Source organism: Sinohyriopsis cumingii, chromosome 15, assembly GCF_028554795.1.
Source record: "Sinohyriopsis cumingii isolate HCF-2022 chromosome 15, ASM2855479v2, whole genome shotgun sequence".
NCBI classification, from domain to species: domain Eukaryota; kingdom Metazoa; phylum Mollusca; class Bivalvia; order Unionida; family Unionidae; genus Sinohyriopsis; species Sinohyriopsis cumingii.
This window is the reverse complement of record NC_142975.1, coordinates 43,917,408-43,943,803: the sequence shown is the minus strand read 5'-3', so window position 1 is coordinate 43,943,803 and position 26,396 is coordinate 43,917,408. Positions and strand designations below refer to the sequence as shown.

Below are 26,396 nucleotides of genomic sequence, written 5' to 3'. Positions count from 1 at the left end.
GCTGTATGGTCATTGTACTCTGAATATGTTGAGAATTATGTTTCACAGGTATTACCTAAGTGATTTCACAAACAGGGTGGTCAAGTGGTAGAAAGCACTCACCGTTACGGATCATTGCCATCTCACCTCTGTCTGCGTGAGTTCGAGTCTCAGGCTCAGCTAACGTTGGTACGTGAGAAAGCCTGCCAGTAGCTTCTCGTGGGTCGGTGGTTCTTCCTGGGGTTTTCCCGGGTTCTTCCTCCACTAATTATACTGTCCGCCATGTATAGCCTATCTTGTGCTGAAAAATAGCATTAAACCCTACAACAACAACAATTTCACAAACATGGTAGTACTTTCATTTAAATACTAGTTACCTGAGTGTAGACTGTAAAGCATCTGTAACACTGGTAACATAGGTGATACCTATAACAGCTTCATGCATTTGGTAGCACATTCATTAGATAATACATGGGTGTAAATGGATGTACCTGAGTGTAGGAACCAGAGCAATGGTAACATTTGGTAACATCTATAGTGCTGTAATTGGCCTTTAGGTTCAAGAGTCTCTGGATGTTTGTGTTCTCTCTGAAAAACTGGGGAGGCTTGGTGGATGGATGTAGCTGAGTGACAAGGCCAATTGATACACCCAATATGATCAAAGATATACCTAAAATAACACAATAAAATCTGGTATCATTATTTTTAGCACAAGAAAAGTGCATCTGTCATTTCAATTGACGAAATGCATTATTAGGCATACATTTTTGATGTCCTGTTAAAATAAATTATACAGCTAAACCATGAATTAAAAAATTCACATGAAATTCCATTAGCGCAATATTGATGTAAGTTGAAATCATGTAAGTTGGTGGATACCTGTAAATTAAATGTACATAAAATTTCTGAAATAACATGGACTTGAGGCAGACAGAATTTCCAACCACAACTGAGCAAAATCCAAGTGACTTGCTCAAAATATTTAAAACATAAAAAGACTTTATTTGGATACAGATTAAGTGAAATATATAATTTTCATATTTTTTATAGTTCATCACCACACCTATCAAGATTGTTTAATTTCCAAATACTTCTGCAAATTTGGAAAAATAATGAAATAAAAATTTGAAAACTGGAGTAAAACATTTTTTAAAAAAAAGAATTTTACCAAGGATAATCCATCTGACTTTAATAACAGGAACTGCCAGATAGTGATACAAGACTGCTTGCATTAGAGACCCAAGATTGCAAAATCTTTCCTCCCTGCTGCTTGTATCATTCACTAAGGCTTCTGCTGAGTCTGCATCATTTGGAATATCATTAGGAAGTTCCAGAGGATCATCATCATAGGGTATGTTAGCTGAAATGTGTGTATAAGTATATATTAGAAAACAAACAAAAAAAATGCAGAGATCCAAGTGGGCTTCATATCGCTCACCTGGGCAAGTAACAACAGTAAGGCTGTAAAACAAATTCATTCAAGTAGTGAAACTGTGGAGACGAAAGAAAAATTTGGATGACTTAGTTGCCACACTAACTACCAGGTCTACAGAACATCAGTGTTTCCTTTCGGGCAAAGATTATTTACAGCAAGTTATATCAGACACACAAATGTTTAAGAACCCTTCTAGAGAGTGCATATCAGTTTTCAAAAAAAGATCATGTTGTTGAGTAGTACCAATTCTTTTTTTTCTCCAAGAAATAAAATCAGGCCATGCAACCATGGCTTCCTTTTGGTAAATGGAGGTGGCAATTAATTTGTTCAAAACCTTGTTCCAGGAAAACAATTTGTGTGTGTCTGATATGACTTGCTGTATATGTGAACCAAGCACGACTGGCGAACAGCACACAAAGGCAGCCATTACTGAATCATGCTTTCTAGTCTATGTCCAACAGACACTCAAAAATACTGCAAGAAATGGTAAACATTTAAATGATTGAGGTCTAATTATTGTTAACATTATTGAAATGAAATATGGTCTGGTTAAAACATTCCTGTAATTTGTTTGCTATTTCTCTTAAATGGTCCAGAATTTCATCGGATAGGCTTTTGGAAAATTAGAGGGTCCATATATGGTAAAAACGGGTAATTCAATTTAGAATCTTTTCAAGAGAAAAGCAAATTGGTTTATTGTTTTATAATTGTATTCATGGTCAAAATAAATAATAACATTTAATATATTAAATTAAAAAAAATGTAGAGGTGATAACATTAACAAAAATGTCTGACACTTTTTACACAGCAATGTACATAAATGTGATCAGTGGTTTGTAAGTTTTGTTGGGCAATATGGTCATTGGCATGCTGCAGAAATGCACAAACACCACCTACCTGGCTTTAGAAGAACAATGAAAATTTATTCTGAACATTATATATAAACTATTTATGACTTTTTATTTTTTTATTTTTTATGATCTATTTATTCTATACACATTCTTCAGCCTTAAATATAGATTATGCAACATAATCCTCAAGGTCTATTATTTTGCTCATTTATATAACTTGCTCTATTGGATTTTCTTAATTTATTATTCTAAAAAACAAAAACTCAAGTTCTTTCAAAACCCCAAACCTGTGATTCTCAACAGATATGATCATAGGTTACTTCCCTTGCTTTACTATACATATATATGCATGATGTAAACCCATATTTCAATTTTAATCAAAATCACTCAGAAATATGACTTCCAAAGGGGTAACAAGTTTCAGCCAATCAGATGCTATATCATCTAATCAGTATGCATGGATCATGCTCATTATTGAACTTGTCCAACATCAAGATGACATAAGCCTATATATAATAAGTTTGATCATAACTGGATCAGACAATATATTGAGAGGTAACAAGCTGTGCTAATCATTTGCGTGATCCCATCTTTTGTATGCATGGCTCTCCTCTAATCTCAAACTCATTCAAGAACTTAATGATACAAGTATATATTTCAAGTCTGATCAAAGTCAGGTCAGAAATATTATCAGAGAAGTAACAAGGTTAACCAAGTAGATGCATGGTTACACCAATAACATGCATGGATCTCACTCATTATTGAATCCATTCAAGATTTTGTTATAAGCCCATTTTTCAAGTTTGTTCAAATTCAGTTGAGAAATATGGCTTCCTGTTAGGTAAGAAGCTCAGCCAATCAAATGCAAGATCACCTGATGAATATGCATAGATGTCACTCTTTACTGAACTCGTTCAATATCTTAATGATATAATCATATATTCCAAGTCTGATTATATTAAACAGCCAACAATATGTTTACAAGCTCAGCCTATCAGATGCATGAACACCTCATTATTGAACTCAGCTGAAATTTTGATTATATAAACCCATAATACAAGCTTGATTGAAAATGGATCAGAAATGTGGACTCAATAGTGATAACAAGCATACACTGACAGATTTGTGCAAAACAGACAACACACCATGGATGCTGGACACCAATTTTTTCCCAGCAAAATATGTTCCTTCAATAATACTTACCCAATCATAATACCTTAGGAGAACTACTACTACCTTGCAATATTTGGCCTGTTCTTGGCAATGAAAGCAGGGGGCTACACAAGTAATAGTAATCCATAATGTTAGAACCGCATATAGAGGAACCCACCAATAATAAATATATTTACTGACTTTGCCTGCTGATCGTGAAAGCCATGAGGAGGCCAGACTTATAAAAGAGGTGAACTAATTAATTTCTTGAGAGCAGTTTAAATGGTGTCTTGTTCAGCCAGTTAATTACTCATGATACATTCCACTTGGGCAAGGATCTAGTATCACTGGCCAGATGAAATCCAAATGAACAGAAGATCGGATAGGTAAGCTTAATTGTGATTGGTGATAACTGTTCTGATTGATGAGCCCAATGAAGTTAGCTATCGAGGTATGGATGCGTACACTGGTATAAAGTGCTCTTGTACATTCCAATGAGATTATATTCATTGCGCTTTGTACACCTCTAAGGTGGATGGCCACCTCACTTGAGAGATTCTCCACCACTTACTGTTTCAGCTGTTTGTTCTTGGGGGTGTATTTTAATGAGATCCAGACATGCAGGTTCAGTAACACTGGGTTGGTTGTTGTTGTTGTGGGGTTTAATGCCATTTTTCAGAGTGCTTTAGACCACTTGGCCACTCGGGGCCCCACACTGAGTTGGCATGAAACACCTGCTATTGTGGTTGCTCAAAGTTGATGAGGGAACAACTTGATTCCTGGCAATTCTGTTGTGAGACTGATGAGGTTGATCCAAGATTTCCCATCTGAGTGGAGTATTCAGGATGAGGAGACACGTATAGACACTCCAGTTTTTCTGATTAATGTATCACCTTCAGAACCTGAGGTGCTGAAAATGTGTAAACATTAGCCAACCCAATCTACTTGAAGAGCATGATTTCGGAACTGGGACTGGTGAAATAAAGATTGGGATTTTGGCTCTCCACTTTGTTGCCAATAGGTCCATCATAGGTTGATCCCAATGATCATCTATTGCACGAAAACTGAGCAATGTAGAGACCATTCTATTTGTAATAGTTCATTCTTGCAGGACAGTGAATCCACCAATACATTAGCCACCCTAGAGTATGCAGAACTTGAACATGAATTTATCATTGAGGACACCACTTTAGAAAATCTCAAACAAGAATGTAAAGGTCTGGGGATTTTTTTCCTCTTTACTGTGTGAAACAAGTCACCACAGTGGAGTTGTTGGACATAATAAGAACTCTATTCCCATGGAGGTTCTATAGACACCACTGAAAAGCTTACAAAATGGTTTTCACCTTGAGAATGTCGATATGTAAATAATGACTCTGTGGGAGCCAAACAAAGGACCACAAAATCAGTGCTATGGAAGCCATAAAAACCAACCTAAAGCTAAGACGTCCACTGCCACAATTGTGCAAAACACAGCAGGTGAAGGAATTCTCTAGCAGAATGATTGCTCTGTATAGACAAGGAATAAACCAGTGCATTAATTCAATTCTCATTCTTAAGGACAACATATTATTTTTACTTGAATATGGATTCCAGACCCATTCAATCAAAATCTTGAAAGGCTATGAGGTTGGAGATATCTTCATTGACAAGGAGATTAAGAAGGAGAATGGCAAGATGTGAAATCAAGTCTTGCTACAGAATATAACTTGCTTGCTGTTTTTAAGCCTGTTGTAGGTTAATCACAGCTTTTTTGGGAGCCATGTGAGTGGGGATGTGAAGTCACAAGTATATGGTGATTGTGTATTCTCCACAATGGAGAGCATTAGAACCCATTGTTGCATTACATTGTGAACCCAAGTGTATAAAAGAATTAAATAAATGTACTTAGACTGATGACCAAGTGATAAGTCCTGCATTGCAGCTGAAAGAACTCTGGGCAAAGGCTTGGGAGGTGAGCTGAACATGACAAATAGTCCACAGGAACAATTTGCAGGTCAACATGTTGTCACGGTAAATCTTCCCAATTCAACAAAAAAAAAAATTGAAGCCTTCTCCATACTGGGATCTTAAGGGGGAGGCATGAATGTATGTCATCTGAGATTGGGAGGGTCTCGTGGTAATGCCTGCAAAAATTATTGACATCCATTTGACTCTTCGACTTAGTTCAGGACAATGGTGGTTTTTGAAGGTTGTAAATTCAGTCTGACTACTTCCAAGTGGCATGTCCTCTATGGATGTCTCTGTGATCTTTTGTTGATTGCCTTGCAAATCCCTTCACTGTAGCTGAGACTAAGAGAAAAGAAAGAAATGTATCATTGGTGGCTTGTTGCAAATACTGTCAATCTGATCATTAAAAATTAGATGATGAAGGTTGCAAGCATAGCTTGGTCTATGATGGACTTTAAGAATGGTGGAGGTAGAGAGCCCTGCATATTGTTCCACCTGTTGTATGTTCATAGCTGCTGTTGTAGCCATGGCCATAGTAAGTTAAGCCACTATGTTTTGAAATGGGCCATTATATAAACAGGCTCCCACATATTTCCAGTGAAATTCGGGGTAGGAGAAAGTAAGCTGCATTCCACCTATTGAAGATCACCATAGATATTAGATGCAACATTGATCCCAAGGCCCCAACTGTATACATCAACTCATGGATATCCAAATGGAAAACGGGGAAGGCACTGCAAAAAAAAAATGTTTGTAGGTACTTTGAACTTCTAATTTAGCATGCAAGTAGTCCCAAAATGTCCGTGACTCTGTCAGATCCTGGAAGCAATTGGGATTAGATTCTTCTACAGAAAATGATCATCTGATGTCAGAACTGAAGACCCCGCAGGTGATAAAGAAGAAGACAGATATCTGAGTGGGCAGAAAAATTCTTCAGTCCAGGCCTGCATGGCATAGTTTTGCTCATCACAGTAAGAGCTATTATTGACGAGGGAACCTGAGGACCAGATTTGTCAGTTTTGGATTAAGGTACAGAACTTGATGTCTCTTATGCTACCAGTGAAGTAGTTGGAGAAGAATGTCACGGATGGTGGCTCATTACATTTACAGCACACAGAAGTTATATTCCATTAATTCCAAGGTGTCACTAAGCAGAGGCTACCTCTGGGTGGCAGAAGCTTGAAGGCAAGTGACGAGACATCTTAGAAACTGTGGCAGCAAGATGGACTTCATACAATGGAAATGTCTAAAGCAGGGGTTGGCAAACTACAGCACGCATGCCACAAGGTGACATGTCAAGAGGTTTTTTGTGGCACGTGAAGGGCAGCCAAAAATCTCAATTTTAACAGTGTTACTCACTTACTGGTGGCATACACTCATTCATTTTGTAATTAATCTGGAAAAAAAGTGGCATGCTATGTAAAATAGGTTGCTGACCTATGAGAATGCCTACATAAACTGGATGCTGTCCACAGGAAATGCCTGGCAGCACTATGCAGGTTAGCCTGATCCATCAGTATGCCTTTATAGACAGGGTGTCATCCACATGAGGTGTTTAGCAGTGCTATGTGGGTTAGTCTGCTGTATAACTGGTTTCATGACATGGTTTCTAGAGTATTGTAGCACTAATCTGGGTATCATAAGCAGGAAGTGCCTAGCAGCACTATGCAAGTCATGTAACTGGAAAAGTTTGTTTTCTGGTGGTTGATACTGTACGATCAATTGTGGTCATGGCCCAATGAAATCAGAATTATGTTGTCGAGTCTGGTTGTCGAGGAACATGACCATCTTGACTGGCATGAAGTTGTCCAGTTCTTGAGGCTGAGATGGGGTATGGGATATTGATCCACATAGCTGGTCAATAATTCTAATATGTGAGACTATAACTGTTGCTGTTGTTGCTCTCCATCTCCCTCCCCAGTAACTTATATGCTTTCAAACCCTTGCATTCAAGCTGATGCTTTTGTCCCTCAAGATATGCATCTGTGCCTCCCCTTACTACACAAAGAATTGCCACTCATCAGCTTCTGTCAATAATATGCAAGTCCAACATGTATTCTAGGATTGACAACTGGAGAAAACTACACATGTTGAGTTGTTGTCAGACTGGGTTTGCCATGGTCTAATTCTGTAAGACAAAATAGAGCAGATAATATATAAACAGTGTAGTGAGTGTCCTGCTTAATGAACTTATGAGTATCTATGCAGAGTTATTATAAATACCTGTAAAAGGATGCACATAGCCTGTACTGCTAAAGAACTGGAGCATTGCTATTAGTATTTATGAAGTGGATGCTAAATAATCAATGTTAGTAACAAGTTACCTATAGGAAGGTCAATTTTGACTGCCTATACAGGTAAAAATAACTTAAGTGTCGCTTATAGTAACTACATGTATGAAGTGGAACCAGATAATCAATTCTAGTAACAACTTATTGATAGGAAAACCAATTTTGACTGCCAATGCATGTAAAGTCATTGAAGTGTCACTTATAGTATACTACATGCATGAGCTGGACACTATCAAATATACCAAGTATAGAAAACTTACCTGTACTTATCTGACCAAGGCAGAATATATACAGTTATATACACAGGTTTTTTACATTACACACAAAACCTGCACATAACAAAAGGAACTGAAACATCATTATTAATACTTATGAAGTAGACTCTATAATATCCATTATGGGTTACCTGTAGAAAAGCCCCAATGACATTCTATACAGGCAAAATCAGTAAAGCATCATGTATACAACCATGAATTAGACATCAAGACAATACAGAAACTTAACTTTATGTATCCTGACTCAACAGAAATTATACAGCAATATTAAGTGAGGTTGTTTATATCATGCGCCAGACTCACATTTATTAATATGGTTATAGAAATATGATGGGGATGCCATCTCAACCCATGCAGATATGTACCAATGGTGCCTAAGTAAGCAAAGACAGTAAAATGATAACAGAGAAAGTTAGGAAACTTTGATGACAGCAACAGGAAGAACAGAAATGCTGGAAATTTACATGTGGAGTACACTTCCCTTCGAAGATTTAACTCCTCAACTTGCTTGAGGTAGAAAACTTCATAAGTGCTTGTATTGGTTTTGAGAGGCCCCTCTCTCTCTCTCTCTCTCTCTCTCTGATAAAGTGTGTTACTTGGCACAAGCAGAAGTAGTAACTAACAATTTCACAGGATTTGACACCAATCCCAGTATCATGAGGGGATAACTATCTAACTGCCACCCAGGAAGGCAAACTAACTTTTAGCTTTTTAGTTAAAAGCTTTAGCCTGGGAGGGCTGGAATTGTGGGTAGTAATACCTCTCTGGAGGTATTATAACTGGGTAACATATTTGAACAAAAAAGAAGGGCCACACCATTAGCTCACTTGGCCCTATAGACAGGTGAACTAAGACCTATCCAAGAATTGTTTAATCCACAATGATGATATACTTACTGTATGTAATTTATGATGATACAGTTACTGTATGTAATTTATATTTGGTGGGGACTTCATTTTAGTCAAATTGGTGCACCTGCTTTTGGTGAAAGGACTGTGTGAACATTAAGAGGAATTCTCAATGAAAGTTGTATGACCAAAAATTCAAAGTGCAAGATTAACTGATCTGAACACAAAACTTAAACCATGGTGTGAGAAATAGAGACTGCCAAAAAGATGGATTAATTAACACTATGTGCCCAGTCACAATTAAGGTTGCAGTGTTTTCTTCAGCCTCTCTGGGCACATTTAGAGGGCACTATCTATAAGAGGGTGACCATGCTATAATACACTTCATTGTAACATAAATTCAGATTTAACATACGCATGTCATTAATCCTGACTTTTGTCATAGATCTCACTTATTACATGACACTACTCAAAATGTCAACCAAACTGATAAACAGGCCAATAAATTCAGTTAAATTTCAGAAACCTTGCAGATTATAATTATTTTTTATACACAGCACTGAGCATGCTGCAATCTTAATTCTAACAAGGAGTGATCTTAATCCTGACATGGGGCAATATTAATTCTGACATCGAGTGATATACATACTTAATAACTCTATTTGATATGTACTTAATAACTGTATTTGATAATTTACTTAATAATTGTATCTGATTATTTGATTAATAACTGTATTTGAAATGTACTTAATAACTGTATTTGATCATTTACTTAATAACTGTTTTGAACATTTGCTCAATAACTGTGTCTGATTTATTTACTTAATAACTGTATTTTATTATTAACTTAATAACTGTATTTGATAATTTACTAAAAATAAATGTATTTGATTATTTATTTAATACCTGTTAATTATATCAGTACAATCATAAACATTTACTTGAATTTCCTTTATGTTACTGCAGTAATTCATACTTCTAGCAGTTCTTGTTAAACTAAATTATTTTTGAAAATGTTATCAATATCAAAATTTCTACATAAATAATAGAAATGAAAAATGAAATTTCTACTGATGCATTAGAACTATCAAAATTTCTACAGATACATTAGAACTGAAATATCAAAATTTCTACAGATACAATGGAAATGAAATATCAGATTTTCTACAGATATATTAATAACAGTGCCTGCACATAAAGTAACTCTATCACAAGTGTTAAACTGCTGCAAGAATTTTAACTTAAAAAAGACATTTCTTTTCTTTTAGGTAATTTTAATGCCAAACTTTTTATTTAGGATATAAACAGTGTCATTATTTCATTTTCTTGTGCACTCTTGGTGCTCAGTCAGCTTAACTATCATTCCAAGTTCTGGTATCAGATGCTTCGGTGAAGTCCCACTGGCTTTAATTTCAATTCAGCTGTTTCCTATGATCTCTTAGTAAACAGTACTTGCATTCACATGACACCATAAGTTGCATTCACATCACACCATAAGTTGCATTCACATCACACCATAAGCTGCATTCACATGACACCATAAGTTGCATTCACATCACACCATAAGTTGCATTCACATCACACCATAAGCTGCATTCACATCACACCATAAGCTGCATTCACATCACACCATAAGTTGCATTCACATCACACCATAAGTTGCATTCACATCACACCATAAGTTGCATTCACATCAAACCATAAGTTGCATTCACATCACACCATAAGTTGCATTCACATCACACCATAAGCTGCATTCACATCACACCATAAGCTGCATTCACATGACACCATAAGTTGCATTCACATCACACCATAAGTTGCATTCACATCACACCATAAGTTGCATTCACATCACACCATAAGCTGCATTCACATCACACCATAAGCTGCATTCACATCACACCATAAGTTGCATTCACATCACACCATAAGTTGCATTCACATCACACCATAAGTTGCATTCACATCAAACCATAAGTTGCATTCACATCACACCATAAGATGCATTCACATCACACCATAAGCTGCATTCACATCACACCATAAGTTGCATTCACAGCATACCATAAGTTGCATTCACATCACACCATAAGCTGCATTCACATCACACCATAAGTTGCATTCACATCACACCATAAGCTGCATTCACATCACACCATAAGTTGCATTCACATCACACCATAAGTTGCATTCACATCACACCATAAGTTGCGTTCACATCACACCATAAGTTGCATTCACATCACACCATAAGCTGCATTCACATCACACCATAAGCTGCATTCACATCACACCATAAGTTGCATTCACATCACACCATAAGCTGCATTCACATCACACCATAAGTTGCATTCACATCACACCATAAGCTGCATTCACATCACTCCATAAGCTGCATTCACATGACACCATAAGTTGCATTCACATCACACCATAAGCTGCATTCACATCACACCATAAGTTGCATTCACATCAAACCATAAGTTGCATTCACATCACACCATAGGTTGCATTCACATCACACCATAAGAGGTTATAACCTTCAATGACTTAAGCATTCATCATGAAAAAGTAAGCATTCAACATGAAAAAGTAAGCCCTTCTTTAATTTCTTTGCTATCAAAGCAGAAGTAATCTTGATCGTGACGCATCAAATGACTGACAAGATTAAACACCTTTATGACTTAGATGACATACCTAATAATTGTGGCACAGATGGACTATGATCAAAACTACACTGAACTGTGGGATACTAGAGTTTGACTGCTTGATGCCCAATCAAATAACAACCTTCTGCAAGTCCTTATGGAAATATAATCAATTATTTTATGCAAGTCCTTATGGGAATATAATCAATTATTTTATGCAAGTCCTTATGGAAATATAATCAATTATTTTATGCAAGTCCTTATGGGAATATAATCAATTATTTTATGCAAGTCCTTATGGGAATATAATCAATTATTTTATGCAAGTCCTTATGGGAATATAATCAATTATTTTATGCAAGTCCTTATGGGAATATAATCAATTATTTTATGCAAGTCCTTATGGGAATATAATCAATTATTTTATGCAAGTCCTTATGGAAATATAATCAATTATTTTATGCAAGTCCTTATGGGAATATAATCAATTATTTTATGCAAGTCCTTATGGGAATATAATCAATTATTTTATGCAAGTCCTTATGGGAATATAATCAATTATTTTATGCAAGTCCTTATGGGAATATAATCAATTATTTTATGCAAGTCCTTATGGGAATATAATCAATTATTTTATGCAAGTCCTTATGGGAATATAATCAATTATTTTATGCAAGTCCTTATGGAAATATAATCAATTATTTTATGCAAGTCCTTATGGGAATATAATCAATTATTTTATGCAAGTCCTTATGGGAATATAATCAATTATTTTATGCAAGTCCTTATGGGAATATAATCAATTATTTTATGCAAGTCCTTATGGGAATATAATCAATTATTTTATGCAAGTCCTTATGGGAATATAATCAATTATTTTATGCAAGTCTATGAATAATTCTGATGATTCACGATTTTATCTTTTTTTTCATTGAAAAACTTTTCACTTAGACAGTGATAATATTATAACCAAACTATTTCATCAGCTACACTGTGGATTGATTGGTACAGTGGTAGGATGTTAGCCAGTCATGCAAGAGAACCAAGTTCAATCCCACTTGAAACTGTTTGTAAGAGGGGGGTAAGTCTGTGCTTTGTTATGTTAATTTTGAAAAAGAATTACTACTCATATTTTCTGTGCAAATATACACAAACACAGCAGAAAATAAGCATTAAATAGCAAATATTAACATAAGAAATCTGCTACTTTAATCAATTATACAATTTAGCTAGCATATATGTTTGAGTATAAAATAAAAAGAAAATGTGCTTGTTCCAAATGAATAACAATAACAGAGATATCTCATCTTGTAGGTAACAAACTCATGATGATCCTTTTACATCCAAGCTATATAGATAAATATATATATATATATATATATATATATATATATATATATATATATATATATATATATATATAGTAATAACCTGCATTTCTGGAGTGAAAGATACATGCATGTATACAGAAAACACTCTTCATACAAGATGTCTGATTCCTTGTTTATTTTTTTTAATCGGTGCATTACTAGCAAATTTCTCAAAGGAGTTAACATTAATATTTCCAATGATTAGATGTTCATTAACTTCTTCGAATAACTATAAGCTGATATTGTCTACATGTTCTGATTTATCAAAAACAGGAACAATCAATGCTGGCAGCTGGCATTCTTGATTAATGACTATTTTTTTTAAACCTTTTAAGACTGTATGATGCATGCTCAATGTGTTTATTGCCCCCCCCCCCCCGTTTATTTTTTGTATGTCACTGTATTTAATTTTTTATTTTCTCTTCTTTATTTCACTTGGTACAAACACAAGCCGACTCCCCTTGTCATGGGGTCTACCTAGATAATCTTGTAAGAGTGCATAACTTAGCACTATTGCTATCAGCCATATTGATAGCAAGGTATGTACCACAAAAAATGCACTGATTTTATGGGGGAGGGCCAAACACAATCATAGGATAGTAATGTGTATAATACAGAGTGGTAATTTCTTTATATAATCATTGTCAAAATTAACTAAATGTACTGTTGCCATACTAGCTCACATTTCTTGGAAGATTTTAACAAACTTTGTGGGTTTTGTGGGCTCTGTTGGTCATGGGTTTTGTGCATTTAATCTGAAGTGTATAATGCATTCTGGGCTGAATGTGGGCAATCAGATCAGCAGCTATCACACTAGTCACATCACAGTTATAGTGAGTTCTATTTATTTTCCTTTGTTTTGTTGAGGTTAGTATTTGTCTGTATAGAGTTTTGGAACTTAAGGCAATATTTTGGACAGTAAATTGTTGTTTAAAGTTTATGTGAGCACAAAGCAAAATTTATTTATTTAAGGAATTGTTCATTAATTTCTCTCTTCTAAATTTAATCAATTCTATTCATTTCTAATTTATTTTACAAGCAAACTAGATATTGTTATATCATTTGTTATAAGAACTTAGTAAATATGGTCAAGTGAGTGTTGTCCTTACAATACTTTTAGCTATTTATGTATCAGCTTTCTTTATATGACTTTTTTTAATACAAATTTAAACACATAGATGAAAAATTTCATTACACTGCAAATATATAATTCATTTTCTTAAAATGTAGGACCAAAAATGTTCTTTGGGAAATAGAATGACAAAGTCATTTTCGGCATTATTATCAACAATTTCACATTCTTAATTTAATTTAATCACTAACACTCGATACACATAATTCTAATATTTTCATACAAAGACCAAATATCCAAGACACTATGAGTATTATCCTGACCAAACTGACATTCAATCCAACAATACCTGATTAATCAAGCTCAATCTATAAAAATAGAATTTATTGATGTTTTCATTGTAAAACTTACTAGCTAAGTCATAGTGAGTGTTGTCCTCAACCAATTTAATTCCATTTATATACCAATTCAGTTCAAATAAGCATTGTGCTTTAGATGAAGTGTAAAGGCAAGCAAGTGATTTCCTTGCAGATTTTTCATTTCAGATATTACAATCAAGCTATATTGTTTTTTCTGTAGTAAACTTTATTGCAACTGAATCCAAAATAGTAAATCTTCTATAATTTTCATTCATCAAAAGAGTTATTAACACAATGAATTAATAGTATGCTGCCAATATATACCCTGACCTTGTGTGAGACTGTCATATACAGAACTGTACTTGAAGACAATGATAATAGTATGGCTTTGTTGATGTGCTATTTAATAAATGAATCATCTTTTGCTATGGTTAAAAGAAATCAAGAGTTAGAGTTTCCTCCACTCTCCCCTCATTATTCAGTTAGTAAGAAGCATACTCATCTCATGTATGTATGTATATATATATATATATATATATATATATATATATATATATATATATATATATATATATATATATATATACAAAACAAAAATATCAATACTGAGATATTCTCACCACTAACTGGCACAGGATCATCCAATGACAGCATTGCCACATCATCTTCCTCATGCACCACCATGGTGTTGCCATGGTTACTATTCTCAATAAACTGTGCCACATGTGGGGGTAAGGATAGCTTGAATCGTTTACATCTACACTTAATCCTGTACAAAATTAATTGAAGCAAATGTATAGCAGATGTATCTATGTCAAGAAAATGTGCTCATACAAAATCACTTTCCTTAATTTCATTTTTATTTTCACACTACATATAAATGACATGATCATAAAAGACAATATCTACAGTCCTTTTAATGCCTTCCAGATGTAAGTGTCACTGCATTTATTCTCATGGGTCAGTAAAATGCTGTCAAAATGTATATAGTGTAAATTTGTAAGCAAATGATTTTGTCCACCTTCAGAACACATCTCTGACCTGATATTGGGGATTTGGTACCGCTTTTAGAATAAATCTCAACCGTGAGTGAAATCTCAACTACAATTTCGCCTACCAATTTTATGCAAACTACCATAGGATAACTGGATTAGACGTTCGTTTTCAAACAAACTATCATTTTTGGCATTGCACGGTAATTGTGACCCTAAAAGTTACATTAATTACAACTTACACAGAGGCTAAATTCTGCCTTTAATACGTACTAAAGAAATTTTATAAAATCGAACCAGTTGAGTACATACTCAAGTTAAGAATTTTATTACCTTAGGACCAGTTAAGTATGTACTCAAGAAATCAGGAGCAGTAGTGTACATACTCAAGTTTCAAAGTTTCGGGAAATTTGGAGCCAGATGAGTATGTACTTGAATTAAGAAGTTTTATGAAACTGGGAGCAATTGAGTACATACTCAAGTTGAGAAGTTTTATGAAATTTGGGTCAGCTGAGAACGTACTCAAGTTCATAAGTGTTATAAAATCAAGTCTTGGTTTATGAATCATGTTCTATCATTAATGGATTGCTGAGCCTATATAACATGTCTAATTACAACTGAATTAATATGCAAAACAAGCTTTCAACTGTTTTAAGAAACCCTGAAGAAAATATAACTTTGTATTGACAACAGAAACAGGCATACAAATACATCAAAAATGTTCTGTCCAACCTTTATCTAAATACCATACATCACAGACGAGACACAAAATTTAGAATTTTGTCACATATGAAACGTAAAATACTAAATTTTGTACAACCTATTTAGGGACCATCCTTTCTGCCAACACAACATTTTCTCTCCAGACAGTAGAGCTCTCAAGTGATATGATGCAGCTTACAGTATAACTTATCTTATCATCCACGACAGGGATTAAACAATCACCTGTTTTAATATAGAAATCCACAAATCTTTTAGACGCAGGCCCCATCACATGGCTTTAAAAGAAACTTGCCCTGATTATTCCACTTATTACGACTTTAAATTAGCCCACTTAGTAATTACTAAAGCAGTCAATACATATTCTAAATATGATACTTCAATAGTTTGACTGAGAATTTAAAAATAGAAAAAAGAAAGTAAACAATCAGTCTTCCTAACTTATATATATATACACCTGCTTACCTTGACATAAGCTTATCTTCAAATCCCCTAATACCAATGTACCAAATGTAAAGGGTTGGGGGCATCGTCAACATCACTGTCACCCAGCAGCAGGATACTATCAACGACATGAACAGCCCAAAGTCATGTACAGCTGGAATCTATGAAATTCACAAGAAATAGTTCACTAAATGTGAAAGAATGAAAGAAACAAGCATATGGAATAGTTAACATGATCTGTATTTGTAGAACATGTGAAAACCTAGCTATAATGTTGTAACCTAAACATGGTTGAATATAGTTTTCAGAAAGTTTGGAATAAAATAAAGTTATTCGATAAGATAAAATATATTGGTATGTTTACGTGGCTTCATATAAAGTTATTAGGCCAACATAAGATATAATATATTGGTATGTTCACATTAACCATATTTTTTCTGCCAAGACACACAGCTTAATTCTTGCAATAATAAATTTTCAAAATAAGGATGACTACACCATATCTGTGTTCTACAATATGTTAATAACTGATGAATAACAGAATGAAAACAGCAAGCATACACATGCTTCATACAAGTTTGTATGGAAAAATAAAGGAAAAAATCCATTGAATTTACATGTAAAATAGGCTCTTATGTGCATTTATAGTTATTAATGTTTAATTCAAAGTACATCATATTAACTATGATCTTTTATGTTTCCAAATAAGGATGCAATGTCCTTATATGACACAATGACAAATAAGGCTGAAAGCTTATGTAGTATAAGCTGAACTAATAGAGTGGAGGATCCAAGAGCAAAATTCATGTGATGAAGGTATATGCTATCTATCTTTATACTGCAAAATTCATGTGATGACAGTATAAGCTATCTTTATACTGCAAAATTCATGTGATGATGGTATACGCTATCTTTATACTGCAAAATTCATGTGATGAAGGTATATGCTATCCTTATACTGCAAAATTCATGTGATGAAGGTATACGCTATCTTTATACTGCAAAATTCATGTGATGATGGTATACGCTATCTTTATACTGCAAAATTCATGTGATGAAGGTATACGCTATCCTTATACTGCAAAATTCATGTGATGAAGGTATACGCTATCCTTATACTGCAAAATTCATGTGATGAAGGTATACGCTATCTTTATACCGCAAAATTCATGTGATGATGGTATATGCTATCTTTATACCGCAAAATTCATGTGATGAAGGTATACGCTATCTTTATACCGCAAAATTCATGTGATGATGGTATATGCTATCTTTATACCGCAAAATTCATGTGATGAAGGTATACGCTATCCTTATACTGCAAAATTCATGTGATGAAGGTATATGCTATCTTTATACTGCAAAATTCATGTGATGAAGGTATATGCTATCTTTATACCGCAAAATTCATGTGATGATGGTATACGCTATCTTTATACTGCAAAATTCATGTGATGAAGGTATATGCTATCTTTATACTGCAAAATTCATGTGATGATGGTATACGCTATCTTTATACTGCAAAATTCATGTGATGAAGGTATATGCTATCCTTATACTGCAAAATTCATGTGATGATGGTATACGCTATCTTTATACTGCAAAATTCATGTGATGATGGTATACGCTATCTTTATACTGCAAAATTCATGTGATGAAGGTATATGCTATCCTTATACTGCAACCTTCATGTGATGAAGGTATACGCTATCTTTATACTGAAAAATTCTGCAATTATAGTATTAAATATGAGCACTATTCAATTTCTTTAAGGATACATATACAGTGGCTTTACACTGTTTGAAAATATGCTAAAAAAATGTCTGATGCAAATCATATCAATGATGGAGTTCGGGGTAATGGTATTAGTACTAATGTTATGCTATGCTCCAATGATACATACAGGAACACCTAGTACCCCATCAATGATAGAAATTGGGGTACTGATATTTAGTACTGATACTGTACTATGCACAGACATGCAGACCAAAAAATAAAAGCAAAAAACAAATATTCCAATCTTGAAATATTGCTATAACTGCATGAAAATCTAAACAGATTATCTGTATGTGCATACATACATTAAAATCTAATTAGATTATGTATACATGCATACATACATTAAAATCTAATTAGATTATGTATACATGCATACATACATTAAAATCTAATTAGATTATGTATACATGCATACATACATTAAAATCTAATTAGATTATGTATACATGCATACATACATTAAAATCTAATTAGATTATCTATACATGCATACATACAAGAAAATCTAATTGGATTGCATACATACATACATGCATGCATGCATGCATGCATACATACATACATACATACATACATACATACATACATACATACGTGCATGCATACAGGGGCCCCGAGTGGCCGAAAGTGATCTCTGTTACGGATTACTGCCATCTCACCTCTGTCTGCATCAGTTCGAGTCTCAGATCTGCTAATGTGGGTATGTGAGAAAGCTTGCCAGTAGCTTCTCATGGGTCAGTGGTTCTTTCCGGGGTTTTCCTGAGTTCTTCTCCACCATTAATACTGGCCGTCATGTATAGCTATCATGTGCCGAAAAATGGCGTTAAACCCTACTACAACAATAACAACATACATGCATACATATGTGCAAGAAAATCTAATCAGATTATCTATACATGCATACGTGCATAAAAATCTATTCAGATAATATATACATGCATACATACAAGAAAATCTAATCAGATAATATATACATGCATACATACAAGAAAATCTAATCAGATAACATACATACATACATACATACATGCATGAAAATCTAATCAGATTATCTATACATGCATATATACATGAAAATCTGATCAGAGTATGTATACATGAATACATACAATGAAATCTAATCAGATTATCTAAATATGCATACATACATGAAAACCTGATCAGATTATGTATACATGCATGCATACAAACTTTTATTAGTCAATGTATTGATTAATTCTGAGTTATGCAACTGAAGCTGTAATCCTTAAATATCCTTAAAAAGGACAATCCACTGGAGGATAAAAAATTATATCATCCAGGCCTTATTCAAGTCATCGTGTATCTGACAGATATAAAAACTGAACATGACAGTGCATAAGGAGACTGACAAGTCAACAAAACATACCATTGAAGCGATGTTTGCAGTAAAGGCAGCAGCAGTGGTGAAAGAGGTAAAGAAGGTAGCTTTCCCTGCTGTCTTAACAGTAAGCCAGAGGCGCTGACGTGGATCAGTAATATTACTCATCTGTCGAAATATGTTAATAAATACAAACACATCGTCCACACCTGAAAACAAATGAAATATGTTGAAAATCAAAACATGCACTCAAAAAAGAATTTCTTCTACTAACTAATATGTACAAAGCAATGTACCTACACAGTACAGTACTCCCTCATTCTACCCATTCTACCACAGTACAGTACTCCCTCATTCTACCAACCAATATGTAGAAAGCAATGTACCTACACAGTACAGTACTCCCTCAGTAAAAGGCAGTCCCTTTTATAATGTGGGTACGGTCATGGGTACAATTTTATTATCAAGTTCAATTATTGTCTTGACCTGAGATCCTGAAATCTCTTTTTTTGCCAGACATGTCCAATAGATCAAAGGTTTTGACCTGAGATCCTGAAATCCCTTTATTTGCCAGATATGTCCAATAGATCAAAGCTTTTGACCTGAGATCCTGAAATCCCTTTATTTGCCAGATATGTCCAATAGGTCAAAGGTTTTCAGAGATCCTGTATTTGCCAGACATGTCCAACAGATCAAAGGTTTTCACCAGAGATCCTGAAATCCATGTATTTGTCAGACATGTCCAATAGATCCAAGGTGTTCACTGCTGAGCACATACTCTGAGCAACTGGACTTCAATCATATGATTTTGCAAATATCATTGTATCAACTTGTCTTTGATTTATTTCTACATCAAACTGCCAAAGAAACACTTTAAAAATTCAAAGACCAATAGGTCTAGATGACAGATTATTTCTTTGTTTGACAATAAAGATATTGCTGGCTAAACTTAGTTAAAAAGCTGACTAAAATGTTTTTTGTTGTACAATCAATAGATTTTGTTGCTGACCAAGCTTGAGTGGTCATTAATTTTTACCAAATGTTTCAATACTTACAGTTACAAAATATAATAACAAAGAAGTGTGAAAACTTATCTTTCGGACCTATCAAAAATTCTATAACTAAACAGTTGCCTCTGGGTCTGTGCTGCAGTCAATATATCAGTCCCTCACTCCACGTCTTGTTTTCCACTGTGTCAGCAAATGACACCCATCAAACAGATGTGATGTGATTTTGATTTTGTTAACATAGCTTTAACAATTTTTCAGTCATATTGCTACGATGTCTGCAATGTGGCAGTTTATAGTGATGTCTAACACTGGGGCATCATGCCGCAGACATGTAGCACGATGTCCCACCCAGTCACATTATCCTGACACCAGGCCGACCAGTCCTAACACTAACCTCTTAATGCTGAACACCAAACGAGGCAGCTGTTAGTACCATTTTTGTAAGTCTTTGGTATGACTCGGCCAGGGATTGAACCCACGACCTCCCGCATCCAAGGCAGATGTTCTAACCACTAGGCCACCAGAGCGGTTTCTTAAAACAGAATATGTGAAGCCTAGGACAAAGTTAGAAAGAAATAGCATTAACAAGAACTAACATTTATTATCATCCTCCAATACTTATTAGGTGTTATATATCTTAAAGGTAGCAAGTCAGCTTGTTATCAATTAATAATTGATTTTTAAAACAGTAGAGGGAAAGAAAATATTGCTGTAAAGTGAAATTGTACAGTATAGTTTTCTGAAAAAAATATTTCCTAATAAACAATAAACTGGTGAGACAACCAATTTATCATGGAATGATAATACTGACACTAAAGCAGCAGCAAATCTAGAACCCAAAATGCCATATTTTTCAGCACATTAGATAATTATGTATATCAACGTTTCATAAGTTGTTCCTATTAATGTTTTGATAGTAAATTTCACAAATATACAGCATTCACATTATTATTCTGGAAACAATGTGTGGCAAGCCCTTGGAATTTCAGATTCTCTGGTGTATACAAAGATGTCAAGAAATGGATTTATAAATGCTGTAGGTTTCTTGATTCCATTGTCTAATGATCGCAATAAAGTACATACAGACTTCAAACTTTTCATTTCACTCCAAACATATTACTGTGGTAAAATAATCCATTAATACATAGTAAATATGATTAGTACAGTCTCAGTCGCTAAAATTTACATTAGTAAGAAGTGAATTCATATGCACTATGAAACAATTTATGTCAATTATAACATGAATAGCACAGACTATGTCTTGACAGGTTAATCAATCAGTATCTAATGGTATATCAACAATGAAAGGTTCAAATGTACTTTGGCAGTTGGATTAAACTGCTTTGCCAGCCTAGACCAGATAAAATTTGAACCAGCACAGTTCTGAATGAAAGTAAGCAGGACTGCCATGAACCACAGCACTGAATATAATGAATTTTGAAGTTCCAAAAAGGTTTATCCTAAATCTGTTTAATGCTATATTACATTTATTAATTTCAAGTAAAGCTCACCTATCCCAATGATGAGAAAAGCAGCGACCCCATTTAGAATTCCCAGTCCGATGATATTGAAGACGATTCTGTAGAAGAAGATAGCGATCGGGAAACTAAGCAGGATGCTCAGCATGCCCATAATGGTCAACCATGGCGACATCGACAGAATTAACATCAGCAGGAAAATACACACCAGGCCATAAATTGCAAGCCTCATGTCAGACCAAAACATCCTGTCTACCTCGTAGTCAAAAATCTCCTTCCCTCCATATAAAACATCCAAGTCCCTGAATTTAAAATATAAGAAATGTACTTGTGAAAATATGGAGTCAATGTTTGCTTTTGACATACTGAGATATTTAAATACAGTCCTCCAAAAGGGCCTTCACACTGCTATTTTTCTCTCTAAATATTTACATGAAAAAATTATATATTTTTAAAATTTAAATGAAAATTAGGAGTGCAGATAATTTAGCAAAGAATGGAAGGGGGTTACTCTGGCAACTTGGGAGTGTATTTAATGACAAATTAAATGCATAAGCATGTCAGTTTGGACAGTTGTTCACAATTCTGTTTTGCTTTGCATTTGTTAAAAAGTAAATATTCAAAATCTTAATTTATCATAACTTTTCACACTGCTATACATTTCACAAAGTGTTTAATTGGATGACAACTGTCTTAAAGCTGATAAAATATTATAACACACTGTTACTGAAAATAGAAACTAGAACTAGTAGAATGAGGTATGCATCGCAAAGAACCCTGCTCTCTACAGCCTGATCAGCAGAACTTTAAAGACAAGAACATCTGTTGGAAAACCAAAGTTTGGAAATGATGTGCACTCTGGCAACAATGATGATATGGAATACTGGAAATTCAACAATTACAGACCATAATTCTTCAAAATTATAATGTAGAACACTTCAAAGTGAACGTATTCAAGGTTTCATCAATATAAACCTGCATGCCAAAAATCTGGTTGAAAAGCAATGAAGCTCAGTAAAATGATGCTGTGGACTGAAAGTTATAAGGATTTGCAATCATGGGCCACAACTCTTCTAAATGATGAAATAGAAAGCTGGAAATTTGAACTTCCTCAAAGTGTCATTAATCTGAAGTGACATGCCGAATGTGGATGGAATCCAACAAGTAAAGTTATCTTGCTGAAACGAAAGTAAGGAGGATGATCAATGGTGGAGGCGGGCATAACTCTTGTAAATTTGAATAAACACATAAATGACACATTCATGTCTACAAGGCAACCTTCATGTCAAATTCTATTTGATTATCTTAAATAATTCTTGAGCTAAATATATGCTGGTTACTTGGATTTGCTCTAGTGGAAATATAATATTAATAGAAAAAGGGCATTAACTCCATCAAAAATGGACCTCAAAAGATGAAATCATGAAAATGCACATCTACATGTAATAACACAATGTAACAAGCAACTAACATCCAATTATTACGTTTATGGCTTGGATGGACAGCTGGAAAGACAGACAGATGGAAAGACAAACTGATGTGAAAGGTGATTACTAGAAAGGCTCCTAGATGAAGTTACAGGACCCTAACTATTAATATTTTCTACCATTGTCATTTAAAATGTTTTTGTTTGTCAACAATGAAAATATCACAAAAATCAATCTGTGACAGGATTCTTAAGGGTACTGTTCTCCATAGAAAGGAAATAATTTCAGATAACAGAAAGACAAAAAAAAAACATAAAAGCAGATAATGGTATTATATAATACACTTTAATTACTTAGAATCGACCTTATTTAATGTAATCTGTCATTCCCTTTCATTACATGGATTGAACTTATTGCATACTGCATAATCAAAAGTATAGTAAATTACTTATCACTTGGAGAGCTGAAGTGATATTGCTTCTTAAGGTCTATTTTACTAGTATCAACATACTGCTATATCATCTTTTACAATTTTCTTTTCCTTTATACATGTCCTTAAATAATTTATAATTATTTTTGAACGATTATATGAGAAATTACTGTGACTTTCTTTTAAAAGTATTTTTTTCTCTCTCAAAGAACTGACACCAGCTTAACACTGTCCAGGGGAGATAGCTATCATTAGGTATAATCATTTACCTGTGCATACAAAATTGTCATGGAAGTTTAGTAGATCTAAATTTTGTAACTAATTTTTGCAAGACTACAGTTTTTAATATTATTAGAAATGCAAACTATATTTGGTGAAAGAGAATGAACACAATGCCATGTGCATGAAGGGACTGTAATCCCTTGAAGTCAAGCATCGTTGTAATTTTTTATACCTGAATTTTTGCACAGAGAAGTTTGTTTTATTCTAAAACAATGAAAATATTTTGTAAAAGTCTCAAATAAATATACCAACAAGATGTCTGAGAAATTTTAACAATATATATGCAGATATTATTTGAACAAACGCAGAAATAATTTTCTCTAAAACTTTTGATCTATAATTTTATGCCAGATATTTTACACTTATTTATTGTTAAAATATTTCCTAAGACCAGATTTTAAAGAAAAAGCTACAGCTTTCTTCAAGCAGAATTTATACCAAAATTAAATTTCTACAATAATGTTGCCCTCTTTTTGAAGGTTGATCAAAATCATCAGCTATCAAAGGGACTGAAGCTCTGCCAGCCGAAATAATTTCCAGACTTCAAGACAATCACTTCTTTTTAATTGCTTACTGTTGAAACCATCTCTGATATTCTTAAGCAACAACAAGCTTTTCAAATGCACCCCTGTAGTAACGGTATTGAGTATAAGCCTGGCACCATTTTCATTTAGGACCAACTAAACATTCAAAATATTTTGGTACAAATGCCATATCAATATCATCATCCATTCAGGCAGAGTTGTGATGATAAGAGACAAGATGACCATCAACAGAGTGAAATTACATGCGAGACTGTCCCCATTTCATTTAGGGCCAATTATATATCACAAGAAATCTACTGGTGAAAACCCCACGTCAATATAAACATCCATCAAGAAGGAACAGTGACAACAAGGTTTTCAATCTGGTTCTATCATGACCGTAAGGCAAAAAAAATATGTTTCTTATTGCACTGGCTTTCAAATTAGGGTAGGTAGGTAGCTTTTCTTAAATAACATTTACAATAATGATTAGTTTATAGTATATAGTATATATAATGTACTAAGTGCTTCAAGTAAGGGCTAAACCACCTCAATTAGATATAGAAATCAATTATAGGAATTTTAATATTTTTTTATTTTTTTATTTTTTAACCCTGGGGGAAAAAAGTGCTAGGGTCAGCAACAAAAAACAGGGACAATCAGGTGACCATAAACACATATTTATTTTTGCCTTGTGAAGTCATATAATCAGTTTATTTTAGGATCAACTAGACATCATAAGCAGTCTTCTGGCAAAAACCACATGTTGATATGAATTCCTATTTAGCTGGAGTAGCATCAACATTTTCAAAATAGCCACTGTGGTGACTATAATGGAAGTCAGGTCAACAAAATTTTAATTTAGGACCAATGAGACATTATTAAAGGTTATTTAGTAAAAACTCCATGTAGATATGAAAATCCATTCAGGAAAAGTGGTGATAACAGTATTTGTGTGTGTGTGTGTGTGTGTGTGTGTGTGATTTAGATTTTTAACATAGCTTTAAAAAAAATTCAGTCATATTGCTATGATATTTGCAGTGTGGCAGTTTATAGTGATGTCTAGCACTGGGACACCATGCCGCAGACATGCAGCATGATGTCCCACCCAGTCACATTATCCTGACACCAGGCCGACCAGTCCTAACACTAACTTCTTAATGCTGAATGCCAAGCGAGGCAGCTGTTAGTACCATTTTTGTAAGTCTTTGGTATGACTTGGCCAGGGATCAAACCCATGACCTCCCACTTCAGAGGCAGATGCTCTAACCACTAGGCCACTGGAGCAGTCCAACAGTATTTTTAAAACATGGGAATGTGGTGGCCATATTGGATGTCTAAGCAGTACCACTTTCATTGGGGACCAACTAGACTTCATGAGATGAAACCCCATTATAATATGACTTTCTGTTCAGGATGAGTAGCTATAAGATTTCTGAGTTGGCTGCTGTGGCAGAAATACTGGATGTTAGATTGGCACCATTTTTGTTTGGTGCACCTAGACACTGTAAGAACTCTTTTTTTAATGAAAATGTCATGTTGATTTGACTATTTATTCAGAAGTAGTGATAACAAGATTTTCCAAATAGCCACTGTGGTGGCCATATTTGATTTCCAAGCAACACCATTTTAATTTAGAACCAACTTGCCATCAATATGGGATGAATGTGTTTATAAAGTTTCATGGCAATACTCCAATAGGTTTAGAAGGAGTAGTGATAACAAACGTGTTAATGGA

The 26,396-nt window shown here is 34.2% G+C and overlaps 1 protein-coding gene across 2 annotated transcripts in view; it reads right to left on the bottom strand.

Moving 5' to 3' along the window:
* Nucleotides 1–26,396, bottom strand: part of LOC149781709 (protein dispatched homolog 3-like) — a 91,765-nt gene that overhangs the window by 52,770 nt on the left and 12,599 nt on the right. For both annotated transcript variants that reach the window (XM_089935811.1, XM_089935812.1), the window contains exons 4-9: nt 22,029–22,297; nt 19,556–19,716; nt 16,411–16,550; nt 14,854–15,002; nt 1,148–1,339; nt 471–649 (exon numbers count right to left, since the gene is read on the bottom strand). In XM_089935811.1, coding sequence (XP_089791937.1) covers nt 471–649; nt 1,148–1,339; nt 14,854–15,002; nt 16,411–16,550; nt 19,556–19,716; nt 22,029–22,297 — 1,090 coding nt within the window. The remainder of the gene's footprint in view (nt 1–470; nt 650–1,147; nt 1,340–14,853; nt 15,003–16,410; nt 16,551–19,555; nt 19,717–22,028; nt 22,298–26,396) is intronic.